The sequence below is a fragment of the Canis lupus genome, chromosome 18 (assembly GCF_003254725.2).
Source record: "Canis lupus dingo isolate Sandy chromosome 18, ASM325472v2, whole genome shotgun sequence".
Classification (NCBI taxonomy): Eukaryota; Metazoa; Chordata; class Mammalia; order Carnivora; family Canidae; genus Canis; species Canis lupus.
This window is the reverse complement of record NC_064260.1, coordinates 38,566,915-38,582,466: the sequence shown is the minus strand read 5'-3', so window position 1 is coordinate 38,582,466 and position 15,552 is coordinate 38,566,915. Positions and strand designations below refer to the sequence as shown.

Sequence of the window (15,552 nt, the reverse complement as noted above, 5' to 3'; positions counted from 1 at the left end):
TGAGTGGCTCAGTCAGTTGAGTGTCTGTGTTCAGCTCAGGTCATGATCTCCTTGCTCAGCGGGAAGTCTGCTTCTCCCTCTTCCTCTGCCCGCCCCCCACTCCTTCTCTCCATCTCTCAAATAAATAAATCTTAAAAAAAAAAAAAAAAAAAAGATGCAAGAAACTGTGTGTGTGTGCGTGTGTGCACGTGCTCAGTGAAAAAGAGAATTCTGGAAGAATACGGCTAAGTTAGCAATAGAACTGGCTACTGCCTTACAATGCAAGAAGACCACAACCTTTGGGGTTGTCATTATTGCTCTTCCAAATGTTTCTATTTTACTTTCATCAGTGCCACACAGAAAACATTTGCATCTTATCCATTTTGGCGGGTCAGCATCTGACATTACAGACTCTGGGCCCTGATCCGTAGTAAATAAGAAGTCAAAGCAAATCTTATTCCCCTCCAATAGTATTTCTCAGCCAATGTTGTGAAGAGAGGCTGGAGCCCTAATGCCCAGCGCATTCTCTGTACGTAATCAATTCACTTTTCTCTGCATCTAGAGTGGTACTAGCTGTCTATGGGAGAGCGGAGTAAATAGTCCCTCGAACAATTCTCTACATTCTGAGAATAAAACGACCCTGATTCTTCTGCCCTATTTCCGAGTTTTGGGTCACTTTCCTTCAGAGGAGAAACTACAGGTGTATAGATCTTGAGAAGGAGTTCACCCACATAGGAACTTGTACTTGTGCTACCTGAGGACCAACCTGATGAAAAAGGCTCAAAGCCTGATAGAATGTTCTCAGTAGAGAAAGCTTTAATGAGAACTTGGATCTTGTCCAGGAAACCCACAGTGGCGGAAGCCATGGATACATCTCACATGGGGAAAGAGGTCTCCACTAGAAGAGAAGGTTCTCGTGGCAGAGAAACCCTAGATCTGCCCCCAGGGTTGAGGGAAGGGCTTAATTCATAATCCTAAATCGATTGACTATCTGAACATGCATACTAGTGAGAAATTCTGCAAACCTCATAATTAAGTCAACCTCAGGCCATTCGTGTTGGGGAAAAATGCTAATGTCCGCAGCCAGGGGAGAGCTTCAGCTGCAGTACCAGCTTCACCAGACAGGAGAGTCTCCGCAAAGCAGAAAGAGACACCCTCTAAACGTCCAGAGTGGCCAAAGAGCTAAGGTGGCTGAAGGAGGTAGACCCACAGGCTGGGCAAACCTCTCTATTGGGCCTTGTCCACCATGAGCCTAGACTGGTCCACAGACCACCATACTCCTGCCGCTGGGCACAGGATGTTCTCTCTGGTAGCTGCTTCCGGTTAGCCTGTGGTGTCTACCAGTCATTTATGGGGGTTCATACAGGATTTTAGCTTGATCCACATCCTGGCTTGTCACTGACTTGTTATGTGGTGTTGGGTATATCAGTTAATTTCTTTAAGTCAAAAAATAAAAATAATAAAAATAACAATTTCTTTAAGTCTCTCTATTTTTTTAAGAGGAGATTTATATTAGTGCCCATTTCATAGACGTCATGAGAATTAACCAGGATGAATGAGATTGCCTTCCACCACCTTCTTTTTGTTTGACTGACCCATTTCCCAGAAGCCTCAAGCTCAGTGTGCCTTCCAGGCCCCCAGCTTAGGCCTGGGGATGGGGAAGTGGCATTGTGTATGCCCCTGTGGGGAAGGAGCTTTCCCAAGACTCAGAAGGTTTCCAAGTGGGCGTGAGGAATGGAGCACTTGCAAAGCCCTTGCAAAGCGGGTGCAGAGTCTCTATGGATCTTTTCCAATGACCCCCAAGGAGACGCACAAATTTTCTCCCACTCTGTCCTTGGTCAGTCCCTTAAGATAGTTCTGAAGCTAGCAGCCAACTTTCCTGACTGTTCCAAACAGGACCGGTCCAGTAGTGAGATAGGCATAGAACTTCAGAGCTATATTAAGTCATGAAAGACCTCCTCATTTTGCAAAGGAGGCAGGGTAGCCAGATTTAGCAGAGAAGATACAGAATGCCCAGTTAATTTTGAATTTCAGATAAATGACCAAAAAAATTTTATAGTGTGTTCCAGTATTACATGCGACATCCTTCCAAAGAATTTTTTTGTTGTCGTTTATCGGAAATTCAAATTTAACTGGGCTTCCTGTATTTTATCTGGCAACCCTGAGAAGAGAGTTAGGTGCTAAAGGGGGAAACAATTGGGGTCACCATCCAGCCAGGCAGACCTGGAAGCCACGTCTGCTGGGTTCCAGCGACTATTCCCCCTCCACACCCCACAAGGCATCTGCCCCAACTGTTAGTTTTTTATGTAATGCTTGCTGGGCTGGGTGCCTCAAATTCCTTGTCTGCTTTACAAGGGAAAAACCACTGGTTCCAGGTCTCCAACAGGAGAAGCAGAACACCCACACAGCACAGAAGAGAGCAGGTGGCCGGTAGGACTTCAGGGGATTTCGTTCAGAGTCCAGCTGTTTTCCAAGTGAGGGTGATCACCAGCCAGACTTTTAACTGCTCTAAGGCTCGGGTATTTTAACTCTCAAATGGGCACAATGGGACCTGTTTCCAAAGAGTCACTTTGAGGATGAGATAAGCTGAGTGATTCCCAAAAAGCTGGTTGCTTGTCAACCCTGGAGCACAGTTTGGGTCTCTGCGGCTTTTATCAGGACCAAGCTTCCCCACCCCTGGCCCCCAAGGGGCTTGGGGCAGAATTCTGGCCCCGCACCCAGAGCCCCACCGAGTGGTCCGTCCCATCCCGGTTTACGGGAACTCACACCAGCGATCAATCATCCTTAATTTGTAACTGGGCAGTGTCCTGGGCCAGCCAATAGCCAAGACCGGCCCCCCCCCCGCACCCCACCTCCCTGACCTTGTGGGACTGCACTCAGTCTGCGCTGGAGCTGCCCAGGGACCAGGAGTTTGGAGCAGGTTTGGTGACGGGGGTGGGGGCGGGGGTTTGGGGAGTGGGGTGTCTCCAGCTCCTTCTTTCCCTCCCCCGTTTCCTGCCCCCTCTTTATCTCTGACGTCTCCACTGGCTGGCTCGCACTGTAGACTTCAGCGCCCCCCCGCCCGTGCCCCCTCCCCGGGGTGTCGCCTGAGCTGCGGTGCGCAGCCCCCTGGCCGTCCCCTGCTCCCCCTGCCTCGCGGCGGCCTCGTTAGGCTGGAGCAGGACCCTCCGGGGGAACAGATGGATGGACTGGGCTGGGAGGGGGAAGGAAGGGCAGCGGGTGCCGGGAAAGGGAAGCGGTTTGGGGAAAACAAAACAGGGGGAGGAGCCTGAGGGAAGGTGGCTGGGGGCGGGGGGGCGGGAATTCGCGCCGGGGGACCGCGGCCTGGAACGGAATGGGGGCGGGCCCGGGGTGGTGGGCGGGGGGAGGGGGAGGGGGCCCCGGGGTGGTGGGCGGGAGGAGGGGGCCCCCGGGGTGGTGGGCGGGGGGGGGAGGGGGAGGGGCCCCCGGGGTGGCGGGCGGGGAGGAGGGGGCGGGGGCGCCCGGGGTGGTGGGCGGGAGGAGGGGGAGGGGGGGCCCGGGGTGGTGGGCTGGGGGGACGGCGGGGGGGGGCCGGGGTCGGCACGCACTGCAGCGCTGGCTGTCTCCGCAGGTCCGGGCCGACGCCACCGCCCAGATGGCCTCCAGGCTGACCCCGCTGACCCTGTCGCTGCTGCTGCTGCTGCTGACTGGGGTGAGTGGCCCCTTCGAGGGGGCGAGGAGCTGAAGATGAACCGTTCTGGGCCTGCCGAACGAGGAGAGCTCCTCTTGGCACCAGCAAGTGTGGTCCTGGCCCCGGGGTCCGGAGAGAGCGAGGCGCGGGCGAGCGGGGTTCTCCTCCCCGCCCGCTGCCCGCCAGTTGGGGTGGCCTTGAGCGGGTGCCGGTCTGTAGGGTGGAAGGCTAGAGAGGGCCGGAGATGGGCAGTACTTTGTGTTCTGCAAAGACAAGGAGTTTTCGTGGCTGAGCTGGGGGGGGGGGGGGGGTGCTGGAGACACAGGACCGGCCGGGGCTGCTCCTGCCCCACCGCCAGGAGAGGCAGCAGACACCCCTGGGTCCGGGTGGGGCCCATCGCAGCCGCGGGTGCCAGCCGCATGGGAGGCTCGAAGGTGGCGCCTGCTTTGGCGTGTCTGTTCACAGAGTCTGTGGAGGTGGCATCGGGGGTGCCCTAGGCAGTCAGGGGCTCTGCGGGGTTGAGCAGGGGATCTAGAATCACGAGTCGAGTCACCAGCTTCAGTGAGGCCCTGGGCCAGTTCCTGAATATCTCAGCATCAGTTTCTTTTATCACTGACATGGGATAATTTTTTTTTTTTTTTTAATGATAGTCACACAGAGAGAGAGAGGCAGAGACACAGACAGAGGGAGAAGCAGGCTCCATGCACCAGGAGCGTGACGTGGGATTCGATCCCGGGTCTCCAGGATCGCGCCCTGGGCCAAAGGCAGGCGCTAAACCGCTGCGCCACCCAGGGATCCCTGACATGGGATAATATGTGCTTTCTCAACCCAGAAGCCAAGACATTTGGGGCTGGCTAATTCGTTGTGAGGGGCTAGCCGGGACATTGTAGGATATTTTGCAGTATCCTGGTTCCTACCCATTGAATGCCAGTACCATCTCCACCCTATTTCCCCATCCCTTTCCCTGCCCTATGATAACCAAAAATGTCTCCAGACATTGCCAAAATCCCCAGGGATTAAAGTGGTCTCTGATTGAGAGCCACTGGTCTGTACTATTTCTTCCTCCCTCCCTTCTTTCCTCCCTCCCCCCCTTCCTTTCTTTCCTCTTTCTCTCCTTTCTTCCTTCCTTCCTTGCTCCCTTCCTTCCTTTCTTTTGGAACGCTGATGGCTTGCAGCCCGCAATCGGAAAAGCCACTTCTCACACAGAGGTCACAAGCTCGAATATCTCTGTACTGGCCTGGCAAGTGAACCAAGACAGGCAGATACTTAAAGAAATTGCAAGAACATGGATAAACGGCCATTGACCCTCAGCTCCAAAGTTTTGGAAACAGCTTACCTTGTGGGATCAATTCCTCGGAGATAACAGAGTCCTAGCTCCTTACCTCTGTGGAGACTATCCTGTCTCCACCACCACCAGCTCCTGCACTGCCCCTCCTCTGGAGGACGTAGTGGTGGCAACTCCAAGGCAGGCCTCTTGCCCACCAGGCTTTCCTAGGAATCATTCTCCGGTCCAGGACATCTTCCACATCCCCACCTTCCCTTCCTGCTGTGAGTGTTTGAGGGGGGAGCTGTGCCTCATAGTAGGAAAAGTGAAACTCAGGTTCTTGAACCACAGGTTAGAGCCTCCTCAGATCTGAATGTTACTAGCCCCAACTCCATGGCAGAGAGCTGGCAAGGGGGAAGCGAAGGACACATCTCGGAGGGAGCGATCACCAAGAATGTATCCACTCAACACACCGTGGACTCTTCTACCTTGTTGAATATCAGCTCAACCATCGTAACAGCCAATACCACTCTTGAACCCACTACTCAGCCTTTCATCGGGTCCACTGTTCAACCCACCCAGCCCACTACTGAGCCATTCTGCCCAGGGCCTGCCACTTCCTGCTCTGACGCGGAGAGTCACTGGGCAGAGTCTGAGTTGAGTGAGGCCTTGATAGCCTTCTCTCTGAAGCTCTACCATGCCTTCTCAGCAGTGAAGAAGGTGGAGACCAACATGGCCTTTTCTCCATTCAGCATTGCCAGCCTCCTGACCCAGGTCCTGCTTGGTAAGAACCTAAGTCCTCTCCAAGTTGTATGTTGGACCCTCCTGTAAGGGTCCCCAACCCATCTGGCTGCAAAGCCGTGCCTTGGGGAAAGGCTATAAAACTGGGTTATGTCTAGGGGGAGGGTGAGCATTCATTTATTCCTTCATTTTTTTTTTTTTTTATTCCTTCATTTAACAGTGATTTAACACACACTATTGCTTATAAAACCCCATGGACTAAGCAGGAATATATAAAACAGGTTCTCAGTCCCCAGCCATGTCTCAGGGTAAGGCAACAAGGAAAATGAAACCATGAGCGATAGACATAGAGTAGAATCATGCTAATCCTGTTTACTGGCTGTGGGACATTGGCAGGTTACTCAACTCCTCTGAGCCTGAGTCCTCACATGAGAAATGGAGATAGTTGTACTTTAAAAAAGAAAGCAGAGAGCTTGGTGGCTGGCTTAGAGGGAGGTCAAAACACGTTAGTCCCTTGCCTTCCCGAGAGATATTGTTAAGTCCCATGGGGTATACAGCTATGTACACTCCCCAGTTAGGACAACCAAAACTGCCAGATGTCCGCTGGGAGACACATTTCAGTTGATTGGCTTTGGCAGATTTCTTTATTGCCCAGAATCTTTTTTTTTTTATTTTTTTTTTTATTTATCTATGATAGTCACACAGAGAGAGAGAGAGGCAGAGACACAGGCAGAGGGAGAAGCAGGCTCCATGCACCGGGAGCCCAACGTGGGATTCGATCCCGGGTCTCCAGGATCACGCCCTGGGCCAAAGGCAGGGGCCAAAGGCAGGCGCCAAACCGCTGCGCCACCCAGGGATCCCTATTGCCCAGAATCTATGGCTTGAGTCTTCTCTCCCTTTTCTGCCTAAATCTGTGGTCTTGAGTAAAGTGGATCACTTAATCTGTCTCTCTCTTTTTTTATATAAGATTTTATTTATTTCCTTGAGAGAGAGAGAGAGGGAGGGAGAGTGCACAAGCAGAAGGAGTGGCAGGCAGAGGCAGAGGGAGAGGGAGAAGCAGACTCCCCGTGGGGCAGGGGAGCCCGACGTGGGACTCGATCCCAGGACCCCATGATCATGACCTGAGCCCAAGGCAGATGCTTACTTAACAGACCCAGACCAAGTCACCCAGGCACCAGATTGCTTAATCCCTTAAACTTCAGTTTCCTCATCTGTGAGTAGGGAGAGTAATGACCCTGATGTGAAAGGATTATTGTGGAGATTCAGTGAGCTAATATGGGAGCCAGTATGTGATGCCTGGAACCCAGTAAGTGCTCCATACATTTTATCTCTTACTGCAGGGAATATGTGCACAATAAATATTTAATAATGAATAACGAAAAGGGTATTGAACATCTCTCCTCTTTATGATCCTCTGATTTCTACTTTTAAAAGTGAGCTAGTGTCCTGCCTAGAAGGTTAAACCTTCATACACCCAAACCAGCCAAATCATCATTCATGTGCAATAGGCAGTGATTGGACTGGGCTTTCAGTGCTGTGTGGGGTTAAAATTAGGTAGAAAGTGGAGAAGAGGATTCAAAGCCCTGGAAAAGCCTAACTGTGATGATTCCTAATTGCCCCACCCCTTTCATTCTGACCTATGGATGGTCTTCAGAAGCAGTCATCCCTGCTCTGTTGATTTGTGATCCCCTCCATAGCAGGAAACGACTTCCCAAATTCCAGCCTGGTCCCTCAATCCTAGTCCTGAATGGCAGGCCCCCCATCTCGATCCTACAGTTTTTCCCTATTTCTGCCCTTTGTTGCAGGGGCCGGGGAGAACACCAAGAGAAACCTGGAGAACCTCCTCTCCTACCCCGAGGACTTTGCCTGTGTCCACCAGGCCCTGAAGGCCTTCACATCCAAAGGCTTCACATCAGTCTCTCAGATCTTCCACAGCCCAGGTGAGTGCCCCGAGAAAGAGCAGCAGCTGCCGAGCAGCATTCTGAGAGAGTTCTGGGGCAGACTCGACCCTGGGCAAAGAGGACAGAGGGAATGTTAGAGCTACAGGTTAGGGATGGGCTGCAGAGTAGGTAAAGGCCTCAGCAGGAATGTCCTTTGGCTTCAGGAGCTGGATGGATCTCCTGGTGAGACCTTGGGCAATGGGTCTCCTAGTGAGACCTTTGGCAATGGGCCTCCTGGTGAGACCTTGGGCAATGGGCCTCCTGGTGAGACCTTGGGCAATGGGCCTCCTGGTGAGACCTTGGGCAATGGGCCTCCTGGTGAGACCTTGGGCAATGGGCCTCCTGGTGAGACCTTGGACAATGGGTCTCCTGGTGAGACCTTGGGCAAGTCATTTCCATTCATTAGCTCTGGTTAGAATAAGAATGTCCTTCTGCATTTATTCATAGACAGTACCAGAGAGCTCAAGAGAAACAATGTTCATCTGGGCCAGGGGAGTCTTGAGACATCTAGTTTTTTGTACTTTTGTGTTCTATGAATTTGCGGTCATTTACAAATGTTGCATTATTGAATATGTAATAAGATGAATAAGCTTCCAAAATGACTTGATACCATAATTTTCAAATTTTCTTCCCCAGAGACCTGGGTTTCTGCTGAGCTGCTTCAGGAGTCATGGTGGGAGTGGAGAGGGATCAGGGAGGTTGAGTGGGGTATGGGGTTCCCACTCCTCTGGGAAGCAAATGGAGCCAGCTGGCCTCTGAGCCCTCACCCAGCCTCAACAAGAACCATTTTATTTTATTTCTTTAAAGATTTTATTTATTTATTCATGAGAGACACAGAGAGAGACAGAGACACAGGCACAGGGAGAAGCAGACTCCCTGCGGGGAACCCAGTGCAGGACCCAATCCTCGGACCCCGGGATCACAACCTGAGCTGAAGGCAGATGCTCAACCACTGAGCCACCCAGGTGCCCCAACCAGAGCCCTTTTAATTGTGGGCTTCAGATGTGACTGTTTCAGGATAGTTCAGGTCCTTAAAAAGCCTTGAGAGTGACAGATCTAGTCTGCCCCCTTCCTTTATTTTTTTTTAAGATTTATTTATTTATTTATTTATTTATTTATTTATTCATGAGAGACACACAGAGAGAGGCAGAAACACAGGCAGAGGGAGAAGCAGGCTCCATGCAGGGAGCCCGATGCGGGACTCGATCCTGGGACCCCAAGATCACGCCCTAGGCCAATGGCAGGTGCCAAACCACTGAGCAACCCAGGGATCCCAGTCCCCTTCCTTTAAAGGGAAAAAATTTTTTCCCATTTTTTTAATCTATAAAAACGATATTCATTCATTGTAGAAAACAGAAAATACAGGGAAGAAGAAGAAGAAACAAAGAAAGGAAACTCACCTATCAGCCCATTCTCTTAAAAAAAAAAAAAGAAAAGAAAGAAATACCCTCTTTTTTAAAGATGAGAAAAATCTTTGTTGAAGGTGTTCAAGAAACACCATGTGTACTTATTTGCTATCCATCAACTTAATCGTCAGTCTTGCTAGATTGGTAGAAAATAACTGCATTCAATATTATCTATTTAATCCAGGAAAAAATTTTCTCTTTCAAACACTGTTTTCTTTAGTGGACTTGACCTTTGGAGAACAAAATCCAGGAAGTTTTGCCATGAACTTCCACCGAAGCCGAGAAGCAGAGTGGGTTCCCTGCTGAATTAAGGGAAGAACCAAGGGAAAACCCTGGCAAATGGAAGTTAGTTATTTCGCCAAGCCACAGGTGCATGGCAAGGAGAGGTAGCCAGGGCCTAGCAGGCGTCCTCCTAGGGGCCTCAATTGCCATATCTGTAAGAGGAGTGGGCTGGGCCCTGTCTCCAACCTGCTATGCTTGCCCCAGCAAGCCCAAAGCAGTAGGAAACATGCTCCCTCCCGAAGCCTCCCTAGAAGGGAGAGGATGTTCAGGGGACTGATGCCTCCCTCTCTCCACCTGCCCCCCATCCTCCAGACCTGCCCATAAGGGACACCTTTGTGAATGCCTCTCAGAGCCTGTATGGCAGCAGCCCCAGAGTCCTGGGAAATGACAGCAATGTCAACGTGGAGCTGATCAACACCTGGGTGGCAGAGAAGACCAACCACAAGATCACAGAACTGCTGGAAAGTCTGCCCTCGGACACCCGCCTTGTCCTCCTCAATGCTGTCTACCTGAGTGGTAAGGGAGCCCTGGACCCAGAGGTCTTTCCATCCCGTGTCCTTTCTCTCTTCCTGGCCTTGAAGCCCATGCAGCCCCAGGTTCCACAGCTGGATCCCATTGTGCCCGTCCCACCCTCGCCAACTGGGCTTTAACTCCTCTTCATCCTCTCCTGCCTGTGTTAGAGTAACCCTCCTTCCTCTTCCCTCTAGCCAAGTGGAAGACAACATTTGATCCAAAAAGAACCTCTCTGGAGCCCTTTTACCTCAAATCCTCTGTGATAAAAGCGTTCATGATGAACAGCAAGAAATACCCTGTGGCCCATTTCACTGACTCAACTTTGAAGGCCAAGGTATGTTCTTGGTCCTTCCCATTCTTGTTTCTGAGGCTCTGGTGGGTCCCGATGTCTTTTCTGCTATGGCCCCATCAATGTGGGGCGGACCCTTATGAATTCATCGTTTCCACTCCTTCCATCTGTATTTCTACCCTGTCTTTTCTGCTTTTCCCCTCTGTAGCTTGGCCGAGGCAGGCATTGTTTATTTTAGGCTGGGAAGCGGGATCCTAAAGTTTCTTCGTCTCTACTGCATCGAATGGCAAAACGTGAGTCTGTTCATAGGTATCTCTTTCCCGTCAGCCTGGTGGTGAGACAACCTCCTGGTGACTTAGTAAGTCCTGTGTGTACATGTGTGCCTGTGTAAAGCATGCATATGTAGGTGTACACATGTCCGGGTAGGTATAAACGTGTGCGTAGGTGGGGTAGGTGCACAGGTGTGCATGTGTTAAACGGCTTACATACCTTTGCAAAAATTGAACAGTAGAATTTCAATGGATGGGAAGGAGGGAAGATTATATATGGATCCCAGAAGATTCTAATTATTTCTAGCTATTTCTACCTTGTTAGGACAGCAAGACACAGATTTATGAAATAGAATACAATGAGAGAATACCCGGTGACTTAGTGCCAGGCTTGTTTCCACCTTGGGAACTTTCCCTAACTTTTCCCTCCGCTTTGACCCTTTTTCACTCAAATTTTCTTTTTTTTTTTTTTAATTTTTATTTATTTATGATAGTCACATAGAGAGAGAGAGAGGCAGAGACACAGGCAGAAGGAGAAGCAGGCTCCATGCAGGCTCCATGCACCAGGAGCCTGACGTGGGACTCGATCCCGGGTCTCCAGTATCGCGCCCTGGGCCAAAGGCAGGCGCCAAACCGCTGCACCACCCAGGGATCCCTCTTTTTCACTCAAATTTTCACGTAACTTATTCCTTCTGCATGTCTAGCTATCAGTTCAAAGCTCACCTTAATGGCAAGAACTTCCCCCTTCTTAAAGGAACTGCCTCCTCATCCTGAAACATTGCGCTGGTTTATTATATCCAGGGTACCTGTCACTATCTGAAATTAGGTGGTTCATTTGCTAATTTTATTACAATATTATTTGTCTCTCTGAAATATTGTCTTTCTCCTTGGGACCAGAAACCTTACCTGCCCTGTTTCCTGTCCCCAGGGCCTAGAACAATGCCACATATAATAAGTGCTCGTTATATGTTTGCTGAATAGATGAGTGAATTCATTGGAGGGTGGTAAAGGGTACAACCCACTTCTGGATGGCCAGGAAGGCTTCACAGAAGAGGCTACCTCTGACCATTCTTGACTATTTGTGCACCTTTCCACCCACCCATCTCTGCCTATCTAACGTAGTTAACCACTCATGGCTGACAGAACCAGAATGGCATGTGTAAATTTGATATACTTGATTTTCTTTTCAAGCATGTCAGCTACCCGTCAAGGCTGAGTTACAACCCTGTTTGGCTGTATCTTCCAAGCGCTGAAAGCCCCCTGTGAAATAAAAATTAAATTTGAAGCGCAAATCAGCTTTCCACCAACACCTCAATATCCTTCTCACATTTAATTATCCTACACCTCTTGACTTCAAAGCCTAAAACTAGTATGTCTGACTCTCTTAAAAATTGCAAGCACTATTTTGAATAATGGACGCACAGATTACCCTCAATTTACCCTAATGTTAATACTGTGGAGTTGGTTTACTTTGTCATATCCATATTTAATTTCTAAATCTTTCTGGGACTTAAGAGCACTTACCCAGCTAAGGGGGTTAGATTTACCAACTCCGGCATAGGAGGGGTACTGGTTTGAAAAGTCAAGACCAGGGGCGCCTGAGTGGCTCAGATGGTTAAGCATCTGCCTTTGGCTCAGGTCATGATCTCCGAGTCTGGGGATCTAGCCCCACGTTGGGCTCCCAGCTTAGTGGGGGTCTGCTTCTCCCTCTGCCCCTCCCCCCTGCTCATGCTGTCTCTGTCTCTCTCTCTAATGAATGAATAAAATCTTAAAAAAAGAAAAGAAAAGAAAAGTCAAGACCACAGCATGGTGATACTTTGGTCAGAGATTCAGCGTCTGTACACAGGACCTAAAGGGTACACCCTGCCCACTGAGTCTGCCCTATTCAGTGCCTATGCCAACAGAGACCCTTTCTTTGTCCATGTTCTTCAGTTAATATTGGTTTACAACCATTTTCTTTTGGGTAATTATTTTATATTCCAACAATGATTGATTTCCATTAATCTCTTTATTGCCCAGTTGAATTTTGCAATCTAGTTTCTTCTTATCCCTGTCCCAATTCTAACTGTGGTGCCATTTTAATGATAGTCTTTTACATCCTATTACACTATGGTTTCTCTACCGTTAGTTAGGGGTTAGATAACTCTTTGTCAGGGGGACTATCCTGGGCATGATGTAGGGGTTAGCATCATCCCTATCTTCTATCCACTAGATACCAGCAGCCCTGTGAGTCCCCTCTCCTCCAGTTGTGATAACCAGAATGTCTCTAGACACTGTCAAATGTCCACTGGGGGCAAATTCACTCTGGGTGGAGAACCCCTTTATATTAAATGCATGGGTCCTGTACTTGTGTCATACTACTGTCTGACTGCCGATTGGAAGTCCTTTTAGTGGCAGGCCTGAAAGGGAGGCTAGGATCAGTTTGTCTACAGTCTCAGATGCCATGCTAAGACTTTTACTTAATCTTGTAATCAGTAAAGAGCCATCAAAAGTCTTTTTTTTTTTTCTTTTCATCAAAAATCTTTCAAAGGACCGGGGCACCTGGCTGGATTGGTCAGTAGAGCATGCAACTCTTGATCTTGGTATTGTGGGTTTGAACCCCACATTGGGTGTGGAGATTACTTGAGAGTTTACTCAAGATTACTTGAGAGAGAGTGTGCGCCTGAATGCACAAGCAGCGGGAGGAGCAGAGGGAGAGACAGACTCCCCAATGAGCAGAGAACCCCACTCAGGGCTCCATCACAGGACCCTTAGATCATGACCTGAGCAAAAGGCAGAGGCTTAACTGACTGAGCCACCCAGGTGCCCCCCAAATTAAAATATTTTAAAAGTCTTTAAAAGGACACATCTGATAACTCTGGTGGTATATTATACACATTACGTTCTTTATGCACTGCACACTGGAAGAGAAGGGAGCAGGGCTCAGATCACATCACTTGTCTATATTACATGGCTAGTCAGCAATAGAGTCAAGTTGTAGTCCTCAGCCTGTGTGACCAGAAAGCTATACTCATTCCTCTGCATGTCACTAGCACAGAGTTAGACCAGCACTGTTCACCCAGTTGGCATTGCCATTTTGTCACAAAGCTTGGGAGCCTAGGTCCAGCTGCTGCTTGTGGCAATTGCACGCAGTATGGCAGCAGCCTGAAGATGAGCCTTGGGATGTAGGGTGTGGGATCCAGGAGAGTTGGAGTAGAAAGATGGGTAAGGTGCATCTCTTGTTCTGCAGGTAGGGCAGCTGCAGCTCTCTCACAATCTGAGCTTGGTGATCATGGTGCCCCAGAGCACGAAACACTATCTCGAAGACCTGGAGCAGGCTCTCAGCCCCATTGTCTTCAAGGCCATCATGAAGAAACTGGAGATGACCAAGTTCCAGCCCACTCTCCTGACGCTGCCTCGCATCAAAGTGAAGAGCAACCAGGACATGCTGACAGTCATGGAGAAACTAAGTAAGCCTTGGCTGCTCAGGATTGCTCCTAGGCCATTGGGTGGGGAGTAAGGGGGAGGGCCTTTTCTTTTTTCTTTTTTCTTTTTTTTTTGTTATTTTTTTTCTTTTAAGATTTTATTTATTTGAGAAAGAGACAGAGAATGGGGGATGGGCAGAGGGAGAACAAGAAGCAGACTCCCCGCTGAGCAGGGAGCCCGATGCAGGGCTCCATCCCAGGACCCTGAAGATCATGACCCGAGCCAAAGGCAGATGCTCAACCAATTGACCCCCCCAGGCACCCCCTGGGGATGTCCTTAAAATGTGGGTTGTACTCTAGAGTTGGACTCAGTCTGTTCCTCAGTCCTGTGAGTTAGAGGGCCATATGCTATTATCCCATTGGTTCAGTGAGGAAATGGAAAGTCATAGTTTACCTGACTTACCCAGGGTCCCTTGAGCTAGTTAGAAGTGAGCCAAAACATCAACCCAAGTCTCCAACCCGACTATCCACCAGGGTCACTGCAACAAAGATACTGGGACAGGTGACCAGGGGGGTCGTGGACACCTCTTCCGTAGGGACCTTTCATAACACTCAGCCACCCCATGGGACTATGCAAGAATGATCTGGATAATAGAGCCTGGAGGCTTCTGACTGTAGAGGAGGCAACCGAGACTCTATTACCCAACCATTGGCCTCACTTCCTGATCTTTGACCTCATGTCCAGAAAGATCACTTCACTTTCTGTTACAGAACTTGACCTTCTAATAGGTGAACTTGTTTCCTAGTATATGACATCACACCCTTGTATATGACCTCATTTGGTAACATGTGACCTCTTTATGATGTATTACCTCCCCTCTAAGGTCCTTGGAAACAAGGATGTCATTTTTCAGGGTTCTTTGGGGGGATTGGGCAAGGCCTCTCAACCTCCTCAGAGAAGATGGTGATTGGAATGAAGATGGGCCCACTGATAGAGGATCCTGTGAACTGTCCCAGAAGGCCCAATAGATGGTGTGACAAGCAAGGGAGGAAGACAAAGAGAAATGTAGGACTTGGGACCAACCCAGAAAATTTAGGAAAAATGTCTCCAGTAACTAAGGCTTTCGAGCTGATCTTCCTCCCTCCCTCCCTCCCCCCTTCCTCTGTTCCTTTCTTTCCTGTAATCTCTCCACCCAGTGTGGGGCTCTAGCTCACAACCCTGAGATCAAGAGTCATGTGTTCTACTGACTGAGCCATTAGTCAGGCGCCCCTCCTGCTGGCCTTCGACTCACTGTTTTTTTCTCTGGTTATGCTCTAGAATTCTTTGACTTTCTTTATGACCTCAACCTGTGTGGGCTGACCGAAGACATAGATCTTCAGGTTTCTGCGATGCAGCACCAGACCATGCTGGAGCTGACGGAGTCCGGGGTGGAGGCGGCCGCAGCGTCAGCGGTTTCTGTGGCCCGCAACTTGGTCATCTTTGAAGTGCAGCAGCCCTTTCTCTTCCTGCTCTGGGACCAGCAGCACAGGTTCCCTGTCTTCATGGGGCGGGTGTACGACCCCCTGGTCTGAGACCCTTAGGCTACCAGGCTAATGCAAGCCGTACCACGCAAGCCCTGCTACCGCCTGCCTGGACTCGCCCCCAGCCACCTCTGCCCCAGGCTGTCCCCTGCTGTCCATGTGAAGGGCTCCCTTGGGGTCTGGGGAAGGCCCTTCCTCTATCATCCTTCCCTGTTGCTCCCCAAAGCACTTTTTATAGCTTTCTCTGGTTCAAGTTAACCAACCTCTACAAATAAAACTTGACAGACCATGA

The 15,552-nt window shown here is 49.8% G+C and overlaps 1 protein-coding gene across 1 annotated transcript; it reads left to right on the top strand.

Annotated features, from left to right (window-relative positions):
• Positions 1-2,820: 2,820 nt before the first annotated feature.
• On the top strand, positions 2,821-15,552 carry SERPING1 (serpin family G member 1). The gene is made up of 8 exons (XM_025452248.3): positions 2,821-2,899; positions 3,572-3,652; positions 5,247-5,679; positions 7,442-7,576; positions 9,577-9,780; positions 9,972-10,111; positions 13,565-13,784; positions 15,058-15,552. Exons 2-8 carry the CDS (start codon positions 3,596-3,598, stop codon positions 15,309-15,311), a joined length of 1,443 nt encoding a protein of 480 aa, XP_025308033.1. The 5' UTR covers positions 2,821-2,899; positions 3,572-3,595; the 3' UTR covers positions 15,312-15,552.